This window comes from Nannospalax galili, unplaced genomic scaffold (assembly GCF_000622305.1).
Source record: "Nannospalax galili isolate Female #2095 unplaced genomic scaffold, S.galili_v1.0 scaffold158, whole genome shotgun sequence".
In the NCBI taxonomy this organism is placed as follows: Eukaryota; Metazoa; Chordata; class Mammalia; order Rodentia; family Spalacidae; genus Nannospalax; species Nannospalax galili.
Genome location: NW_008345290.1, coordinates 4,968,811 through 4,979,398, shown reverse-complemented (window position 1 = coordinate 4,979,398; position 10,588 = coordinate 4,968,811). Strand labels below are relative to the sequence as shown.

General features: G+C 44.0%; 1 protein-coding gene and 1 pseudogene across 5 annotated transcripts in view; both read left to right on the top strand.

Moving 5' to 3' along the window:
- The first annotated feature begins 363 nt into the window (after positions 1-363).
- The window catches only part of CUNH7orf31 (chromosome unknown C7orf31 homolog), a 39,461-nt gene continuing 29,236 nt past the window's right edge, over positions 364-10,588 (top strand). For 3 of the 5 annotated variants that reach the window (XM_029567555.1, XM_008841490.3, XM_008841489.3), the window contains exons 1-2: positions 801-933; positions 1,472-1,629. In XM_029567555.1, the coding sequence (XP_029423415.1) occupies positions 1,496-1,629 (134 nt within the window). In that variant the 5' untranslated portion in view covers positions 801-933; positions 1,472-1,495. Of the gene's footprint in view, positions 484-800; positions 934-1,471; positions 1,630-10,588 lie in introns of those variants that run through there. The other 2 variants (XM_029567554.1, XM_029567556.1) reach the window with 2 other exon arrangements.
- LOC108491252 lies at positions 6,410-7,743 on the top strand (annotated as a pseudogene).

Below are 10,588 nucleotides of genomic sequence, written 5' to 3'. Positions count from 1 at the left end.
AGCCACCATGCCCCCAGAAATTGTGACCCAAAATAACCTTCTCAGGTTGCAGCAGCTACCTGATGGGGCTCGGCCTTTGGGGCAGGCAGACAAACAGCATCCCCAGGCTCACCTGTCCTGTCCTAACCAGGAAAGTTAGAGCAGAGGCTCAGGTTTGAGCGCGTTATCCTACAGACCCCACCTTGGAGCTCACCAAGCCCTTTCCGGCTCCCTTCTCCAGAGTGTGAGCTTTTGCTCTGCCCATCCCACCTGTGACTCCTCCGGGAGAGGAGGAAAAGATTCCGCCGTAGTCGCCACCAGAGGGCGCCCGGGGACAGTGTAGGTCCCGCCTGGAGGAAAGGCGGGGCGGAGCCTGAAGGGGGCCAGTGCCAGGGGAGGTGGCGAGGCCTGGGACGGAGAAAAGGAGTCGAGGCCTGAACCAGGATAGACGAAGGGGCGGGGCCGTAGGCGGAGGGGCGAGGGTCGTGGCCGGGACAACTACCGGTAAATGGGCGGGGGCCTTGGATGGAGGAGCGGGGTCAAAACCCAGGAGTCAGGGCGGAAAGGCGGGTTGTCGGTCCCGCTGAGTATCTATCCTTCTTGCTGTACTTCCGGTCCGTTTTCCAATTCTCACCGCCCGGGAGGCCTGAGCAGATTCGCTCGGCGTCCTGAGGCAGCCTCCGCTGCTCCTCGCTCCCGCTCTCTGCCCGCCCTACGCAAGCCCCTCGGGATGTGTTACCTAGTGCCGCGGTCACCGCTGCCGTCACAGGCACCCTCAACCCGGTCCCCGGCCAGCCCGCGGCCCTCCTGCCTCCCACCTCCGCACCTGCCCGCACGCTCCCGGGGCCCGCAGGTGCGGAAGACGGCGAAACTCCACGCCCCGCGGAGACAGGCCAGCCTCAGCCAGACGAAAGGGGGGCGCGGTCGGCTGGAGCTCCCTGGCTGACCAGTCAGGTGCGTGGGAACCCCGAGAGGAGCTCGCGGGGCGCCCAGGCCCTGGACGCTCGCTCCTCGGTCGTCTCGGCGACCTGCAGCCCAGAGTACATTTGGGGCCCAGCTCAGGCTGCACCACCGAATCTTCCGCTCTGCAAAGTCCTTGTCCAGAATCTGCAAAGCCTTTAGAAGACAACTCTTGATCCCGGATTTTCAGGAAGACCACCGAGATAGAAATCAGCTGATATCTTTTGAGTAGTTGAGTTTGAGCCTAGAAATGAAGTAGGGATCTTCAGCCCCATAGTTGTTCATCTTTAACTTTGCGGATTCTGTTCACTTAAAATTCATTCCACATTCTTTTAAGTTGCTGTTTATTACTGATTTGAGAGCGTCCACAGATCCTTACAGACTGAGAAACGAACCCTCAGATTTCTGTGTATCGATGAGTTGAACAGTTTGACAGTAGAAAATGTGTTTCCTACCTGACACAGGCAGTGTGACACTGACCAAGACAGTTTTCCAAACAAAATGCTCCCTCATCCTTTTTTTTTTCCCCCAGACTGTGCCTTTTTAGGCAAGAAGCATGGAGGTAATTCATGGCAGGCCCTACTGTTGCAGGGAGCTGGATGGAGCTGACATCCTGTCGGACACCCTTTACTCTCATCAACTGCACACTCCGCTAGAAACAACAACTCGCCCAATCGCTTCAAAGGACAGGTAAAGCAAAAATTGGGGAAAAGCTTATGAAGTTTTCACTAGCAATGGTGAAATTTTTTTAACACACGTTCTTCTGCCCTTGCATTTATCACATCACAGAGAAAGCAAAACATCATTAAACCTTATGTGGTCAGTCTGTTAGAAACTTGAGAAATACTGTGTCCTATGAAAAGGCAGACATCAAGTTCTACTACATTGTAGAACTCTGTGTGTTTGTGTGTCTGGTTCTGCTAGGGCTCAAACCCAGGACCTTGTGCCTGATAGGAAAGTGCTGTGCTGCTGAGCTGTGTCTCCAGCTCCACTCTAGCAGTCTAGATAGTCCCTTTCTTCATTTGGAAATAATCTGTTTCAATAGAGTAGTAATGGTGTTTATCATCCACTCACACCACCTACTCAGAAATGACTCCCAAAGTCTGTTGCTCATAATTCTTACAATGTTTCTTTTACTAAATTTCTTCTAGTACATTAAAAAATTACACCTAACATACCTGTTGAATTCTGTGTCCACCCTGTACCAGAAGCTGTGTGGTAATCCTCTCACAACAGCCACAGATGAGAACTTATTTACATCACTATTTCACCTGTGACAAGTCAGGTACAGACAAGTCTGTGCCAATATCTCAATGCCAGCTTTTTTTTAAGGCTTTTAAATTTTTCTGTGTATGAGTATTTGTCAGTGTGTATCTGTGTGCTCCAGGTACCTACAGAGACCAGAGGGCATCAGATCCCCCTAGAACTGGAGTTAGATAGTTGTGAGCCAACATGTCAGTAGTGGGACCTGAACCAAGGTGCTCTGCAAGAGCAATGAGTCCTCTCAACTGCTGAGCCATCTCTTCAGTCCCTCGGTGTCATCTTTTTTCTACTTAATTTGCTTAAATCACTTTGAGAGGAAGAATAAGTTAAAAATAGTTGCCTGTGTAGTTGTGTTCTTGTTTTACGTTTTCTTAATTTCATGTGACTAAATCTTTAATAATTCTTTCAAGAAGGGACCAGGGAAATGGCTCCGTTGGTAAAGCGCTTGCCCCACATAAAAAAGCCAGGTGTGGCAGTGTGTGCGTGGTGTCCCAATGCTAGGGAAGCAGACACAGGAGGGTCCCGGGGGCTCACCAGCCAAGTCGGTGAGCTCTGGGTTCAATGAGAGACCTTATCTTTAAAAATAAAGTGGAGAGCAACTGAGGAAGACAGCTAATGTCAACCCTGGCACACACACGCACATGTGCACACATGCACATATACATGTACACAAAAAATAAAGAGAAACCAACTCTTTTTAGGAAGTCAGACAGGAAGCTGCCTGGCCTCCGTTTGAATACTTCCAAAGTGGGACATTACTGTCTCAGGCAGTTCATTCCATTTTTCCTGACTCCTCATTGTTGGATAATTCTCTCTGAGAACACTTTTTTCTTCCTTGTAACTTCTACCTGCTAGTTTTAGTTCTTCCCTCTCAGGTCACATAAAGGAATAACTCATCATCCCCAGGCCATGAGCTCTTGAAGGGCTAAAGGGTTTTTCGTCTCCTTAAGGGTCTCTTTCTCAGACCCAGCAATGGTTCTCCCAGACTCTGCTCTTCTTTTTAGATTTAGACTCTTGCCATCTCGATCAGACTGTGGATCTATTGCAGTTTATAGATATGCTCTATATTGCAAAAGAAGAGGATTTTTCCCTTTTCCTTATAAAGCTAACATGTTCTTATGCATAGTTATACGTAGAAATCCATAGAGAAAACAAATTCTTTATTTTCTAAACAGAAATTAGAAAGTTAAAGCACAGGAGGAAAAGCTCCAGAAAGCTTTACTCAGAAATAATCAGTGTAACATCTCAATGTGTGTACACTACAGTTTTTAATGTAAAGGTCATATTTAACAAAAAAATTTGCTGGGTGTGATGGTACACACCTTTAATCCCAGCACTCAGGAGGCAGAGGCAGGTGACTCTCTGAGATCAAAAGCAGCCTGGTCTACATAGTAAGCTCCAGGCCAACTGATGCTACAGGGAAACCCTGTCTTTAAAAAACAAACAAACAAAGGTAAAAGCTTATTTATTAAAAAAGAGTTTTTATCTCAGGGGAGCTTGGGTCACTCCTGCATTGCTGCCTACTGTAACCTGATTTACAAGAGTGACTCAGCCCCCAGGCCATCAGCTCCAGGGCCATCAGATTAGGCAGTTTCCTTCAAATCAGAGGAAACCCACAGCAGATCATGTGTGATCAGAGGGTGGGTGACTGGCTCTGACTCAGAAGCAGTAAAGTGGGGATTTATATTTAGCCAAAAGGAATCAGTCAGGACTTAGAGCTGCCATGTTTTAGTGCATTCACTGTGCCTTCAAAGCCACTGTAGAAAAGCATTTCCCTGAAGATCCCCTCTTCGAGGGCCCTCTCTAGAAGGTCCGATGGTTAGCTACCTATTGACTTTAAAACCAGTTAACTGGCATGACATTAAAAACAATATGTTGGGCTGGGAATGACTCTGGTTAAAAGCAATAGCAGTGCAATACCTGACAACTGAGTTCAATCCCCAGGGCCCATGTAAAAAGCCACATGCAGTAGCATAGCATGCACCCACACTCTGCCCCACACACAATAAATAAATATTTGAGATGATCAGTCCTCTTTAAAAAAAAGAAAAGGAAAAACAAAGCACCCTTGAGAAAATACTACTTTTCATTAATTGACTCATAAATCACAAGACGCTATTTTAAGCGATATCTTGGTATAACTATCCCTGGCTTCTAATAACTAATTTTTCCCTTTTATTTCATGTAAACTCTTTCCTGTCAGTACCAGACAGAGAGCCAGGATGGCCATATGTTCTCTCAGCCCCTTCTGACTCCCTTATAAAAAACCAGCTGCACCTTACAGGAGATTCTGAGATGCTCTAGGAAGTGTCATCAGGATGATTTGTAGCAGCTGCTCTCTGTCCCAGCTGAGACTCACTTCAGACCAAGTTCTTGCTCTGTGGCTCTTAACCCAAACTGCAGGGTATCTCCAAAGCAGAATGAAACAGCACAAAACAAAAGGGCCCTGTGTTCTAGGGATCACCCTCTGGAGGTAAGATCAGTCCTAGCGTACTTAGTTTTCTAAACAGAGATAGGCACACCTTTGTAAAATAGTGATGTATTTTGGGGCTGGAGAGATGGCTCAGTGGTTAAGAGCACTGACTGCTCTTCCAGAGGACCCGGGTTCAATTCCCAGCACGCACATGGAAGGTAAAAAAATACCACCAGTCCTGCCTTAAGATACTGAACATGGATCTGGAGAAATGGCTTATCAGTTAAGAGCACTGACTGCTCTTGCAGAGGACCCGGGTTCAATTCCCATCACCCACATGGTGGCTACGAGCCGTCCTTAACTCCAGTTCCAGGGGAATCCAAAGCCCTCTTCTGACCTCTGCGGCATTGCGCAACACGGGTACACTCACATACATGTAGGCAATACACTCATACACATAAAATAAAAATAATAAATAAAATATGTTACAGGGAGATCCTGTCTCAAAAGAAAAAAAAAAACATAAAAAATTAAAAAGAATGTTTAAGTAAATAGGCAATGTATTCTTTTGTATTTCTTCCATTAACAGCCATGGAAAGTTTAGAGGTTAGGATTATCATTCAGTGGCATAGGATGCATGAGGCCCTAGTTTCAGTTCCTAGCCAGTGGGGAACAAGATGAATTGTGCCAGGGATAGCTCCCCCACATCACGAGTATCTTATCCCCTTTTCTCATTTAACTGGCTTCTTTTTTGGTCTTTTTGAGACAGGGTCTCCCTGTAGCTGCAGCTGGCCTGTAACTCCTTATGTAGACCAGGCTGGCCTCAAACTCACAGAGATCTGCCTGCCTCTTTCGCTGGCTTCTACCTGTAGCAGGTTTTCTACTTCATTAGGCAAACAAACATATCAAAGAAGTCCCTTGAACACTGCTTGGGGGTTTAGTATAGGTTCCCATTTTGCTCCTGGGTTCATTTCATTGCTTTCTGATTTCTTGAATCATATGTGCATGCATGTACATGTATACATGTGCACACACATGCTTGTGCATGAAAACATACACATACATACACACACACACACACACACACACACACACACACACATCTGTTAGTCCTCTGCCAGCTAAAAAATGAGAGTTAGGTTTGTTCTGAGCTTTCCTTTAATGTGCCTTCCAGTAATAACTAACTAAATTAAGCCCTCTGACTTTGGGATTAATGCTCAAAATTCTACACAATGACTTTGATAGGAGGTTTTTGTTCATCTGTAACCTTCTCTAAAACAAGTAAACACTTAATTTTCTGTGGCTATAGATCACACACCAATAATATGATGATTATTCTTTTTGTTAAGGAGATACATTTTATTTGAAAATTATTTCATCCTAAAACCTCAACCTCATTTTAAATGTTTCTTTTTATACAATGTTATGAGCATTAAAGGCAAGGGGTGCATCCCTAAAGATGACATGTATCTCTGAAATAAAAGAGAAACATGCAGGGTGTGGTGGTACATACCTAAAATCTCAGGACTCAGGAGACTGAGACAGTTGTGTTGCTGTGAGTTTTCAGCCAGCCTAGGCTAGTTTGGCTGGGGGGCACAGGGGCGAAATTTATGCATTAACTCTTATTTAAAAATTTTTTTCAACTTCCCAGCTTTGTGGATGCCAGCCCACATGATTGATTAAAATTTTCTACTGGCTCATCTTCTGAGACAATGTAATATACTGGGGTCAGATTTTGAGAAATTGACTCATTTATGATTTAAATGTAGCTTTTACAAACTTAAGTATTAAAGCTTAAGTTGCCATTAATCACAAGTGTTTAATATTTTTCACTTGTCATGTCCCCCAAACCATGTGTGTTGATCATAGTCAGAGCTACAGAAGGGAACTGAGGTCTGACAGTTGTCTGCTAGGACCCCAAAGCAGTGTTCACTAAGATTTTCCTAAACTGGTTAGTGCAGGACTCGTGTAACTTTCTCTATTAAGAACCAGACAGCAGTTTCCGCCCCACGTGCCCCACATCTCTCGTACTGCTGGAGCCAAGATGGAGGAGTATGCGAGGGAGCCTTGCCCCTGGTGAATTGTGGATGACTGTGGTGGGGCCTTTACCATGAGCACCATAGGTGGTAGTATCTTTCAAGCCATCAAAGGTTTTCGAAATTCTCCAGTGGGAGTAAACCACAGATTGCAAGGAAGCTTGACAGCCATTAAAACCAGGGCTCCACAGTTGGGAGGTAGCTTTGCACTGTGGAGAGGACTGTTTTCTATGATTGGCTGCAGTATGGTTCAAGTGAGAGGAAAAGCAGACCCCTGGAACTCCATCACCAGTGGAGCCTTGAGGAGCCATCCTGGCAGCAAGAAATGGACCTGTGGCCATGGTTGGGTCACCTGCAATGGGTGGCATTCTCCTGGCTTTAATTGAAGGAGCCGGTAGCTTGTTGACAAGATTTGCCTCTGCACAGTTTCCCAATGGCCCTCAGTTTGCTGAAGACCACTCTCCCAGTTGCCTTCAAGCCAGTTACCATCCTCACCTTTCGTGGATTACCGACAGTACCAGTAGGGTTTCTCTAACTGGATGAGCTGTAGGTCAAGAAGGATTTCAGACGATCATGTTACAGTCTGTTTAAAACCGGAGGTGGGACAACTGTGACAAGAGGCGTAAAGAGACATTTAGCACTTTTTGTAATTCAAAGGGACGTGGAGGAGGGGGGGAAGACGCTGCATTTATTTATTCACACTTGGATCGCATTTGTGTTCAAAATAAATGTCTAATACCATTTCAAGAACATGTAGGTGCTTAGAAGATGAAGGACCAAAGGGCAGATAACAGTGAAACAGGACCATCATTCCCTTGGGGACTTCAGCCTGTGTTTTTTGTGTACAGTTATTCAGACAATAAAGCCCCTGGAACTTAACACTTTCTTTCAGAGTTGTAGAGTTCTACTTTTCACACTGCATACTTCAGATAAGGCATGTTTTATACCAGCCCCTCTTGATGTAAACTACAGATGAGAAGAATTATGCAATCAGCACAAATCACTTCACAGGGAAAGACTTTATGGATTGAAAGATTTGCCAAAATGTTCGTCTTTTGCTTTGAAAGCACAGTGTTGTCTTGGTTTTGTAGATGCTAGACATAAAGCTCTTTTACTTTACGGTTACTGTGTCTTGATTCCTGGCCATCAGAGACAACTTGCTTCCAGTATACCCAATTCTATAAGAGAATATTCTTACAAGGAGTAATTTGGGGCATACTGTGTGCTTGAAAATTGTGCTGGATAGCTTTAAGGACGGGCATGGTCATACTTAAAATCCTGTTACTCGAGAGGCTGAGGCAGGTGAATCCAAGTCTAGGCCACTTTGGGCTACATAGTGACACAGCCTCAAAAAATCAAACAGAGAAAGAGAAGAAAATATATGTTATTTTTAATGTGCTCCAAGTTCCCTGAAATTGTGTGTTGTGGGTCTGGTTGGGTCTAGAAATTGCATTAGCATTGCAAGTGCAGAGTGTTTTCCTGCTTGTGTCAGGAGTGACATGGCCTTTAGAAGACATGTTGTGGACACATTTATCTTTCAGCTCAATGCTGTACTCATAGTAAGCATTTAATTACTAATTATGGCTTGATAATTCATGATTTAATGTGGCAAGAGAGATAAAGGCGTATTTATCATTATAAGCATTTGTAATTGTGTATTTCAGTGGCATGTAAATATGAGCACAATGTTTAGCCATCAGCATTATATGTACTCATGTTACCACCAAGTTTGGCTATAATCTAGCACTTGGAAGGCAGAGGCAGAGAGATCATGAGTTCAGTGCTCGCCTAGGCTAAAAAGTTTGTCAAGGCCAGCCTGATTTATGTGAGACCCTGTCTCAAAACAACAAAAGTTATTGTCACTTATAAAAACTCTATAACCATTAAACAATAGCTTCCCATTTAAAAAAAAAAAAAAAAAAAAAAAACCAGAAAAAGGAGACTTGAGAGATGGCTCAGTAGTTAAGAGCACTGGTTGCTCTTGCAGAGGACCTGGGTTCAGTTCTTAGCACCCACATGGCACCTAATAACTGTCTCTAACTCCAGTTCCACGGGATCCTATTGAGAGACCCAAGTATGCCTTGCTCAGCAGGGAACCTTGCTTTCGTGATGAATGGCAATACCGACCAGTGACAGAGTCCTGGACCCTGGGACTTCTGTCTTTACAACAAGCTGTTTATTATAAAATTCAGAGGATTTTTATACATTACAAGGAATTGGCAGTCACATGGGGTTTGGTAGTCACATACAAAGATTTAGGGTACAAAGAAACAGGACAGAGAGCCTTTATGTGGCACCAGCATGATGCTTAAACTTTTAATCAAGGTTACCAATGCCTGTCCAATAATTTCTTAGCCACAATGTTTTCTTTCTTAGGGCTAAAAGCATGGTAAACTTTTAGCTTTTAGCTCAGGAGTAAACCTTTAACCTGGCCTAATCTCTTAGCTAATGATAGCTGAGTTATTTGTTCAGGACAGGGATTCGAGCTGTTGACCAAGACTCTTTCCCAGAGAACAAGGAGTCTGCACTTTTGACCTGGCTGCTTTTCTCCTGCTAGTCTTGCAGTGTTCTGCAAGACAGGGATATCAGAGGTACTGTTTTCAGCACCCCTCCCCTTAGCACAGAGTGTAGCCTGGACTTAAAAATTTTTAGGCTCTTCTCACCTTAGGGCATAGCATCCTGGTTTCCTATGGGATCCAACACCCTCTTCTGGTCTCTGCAGGTATTGCACACACATGGTGTACTTACATGCAGGCAAAATACTCATATACAGAAAATAAAAATTAAAAAGAACCAGTAAACATATTTTATGCTTTACAGTTTCATCATAAATACTCAAAAGCAGCCACAGACTAGTAATACATAAACAAATTCAAATTATGAATTCCATTTGAATATTATCTGCAAACAGTTGGCGGGTTGGATTTGACCTTGTGGGCCATAGCCTGCTAATCCTTATCTGGTGACTTAATGTGATAGTTGCATTTGTAAAACAGTCCTGAGTGTTACTTCTCCATTCTACTTATAGTTACTGTGGGGGAGTTCCACTAAGCCATATGCAGTGCTGGTACAAACACAAAAGCAGATGCACAGTTCCTCAGCCAGGCATGGTGGTGCATGCCTTTAATCCCAGCCCTTGGGAGGCAGAGGCAGGCAGATCTCTGTGAGTTCAAGGCCAGCCTGGTCTACATAGTGAGTTCGAGGCCAGCCTGGTCTACATAGTGAGTTCCAGAACAGCTGGGGCGATAGGGAGACCCTGTCTCAAAAAGAGAAAGAGCTAAAACTATAAAACTCTTAGAGGAAAGCAGGAGCAAATCATGATCCTGGGTTTAACAAAGCATTGGTATGTGACACCCAAACTCGGGCAACAAAGGAAAAAGAAATTGAACTTTATCAAAATTTAAAATTTTCATATTTCAAAAAACACTTCCAGGTAGATGAAAAGAAAACAAAATAGGAGATCATGTTTGCATAGTTTATCTAATAAGAGACTTGTGTCTAGGATATATAAAGATCTCATAACTAAAAAATAAAATAGCCTAATCAGAAAAAAAAACAAAAATCCAAATAAACATTTCCAAAGAAGACACAGTAACATAAAAAGTACCCTGGTCATTAAGAAAATGTACACAGTGGCATACTGCTTCACCTCCATCAAAATGGCTATTCTTTTTCTTTTCAAAAAGAAATAGCAACTGTTCACACCAGGCGTGGTGGCGTGTGCCTTTAATCCCAGCCCTCGGGAGGCAGAGGCAGGTGGATCTTTGTGAGATTGAAGTCAGCCTTGTCCACATAGTTACTTCTAGGCAAGTTGGGACTAGGGAGACCCTGTCAAAAAAAAAAAAAAAAAGAAAAAGAAATAGCAACTGTTGTCAAGAATGTAAAAAATATTGGACCCTTGGGGCTGGAGAGATGGCTCAGTGGTTAAGAACACTGA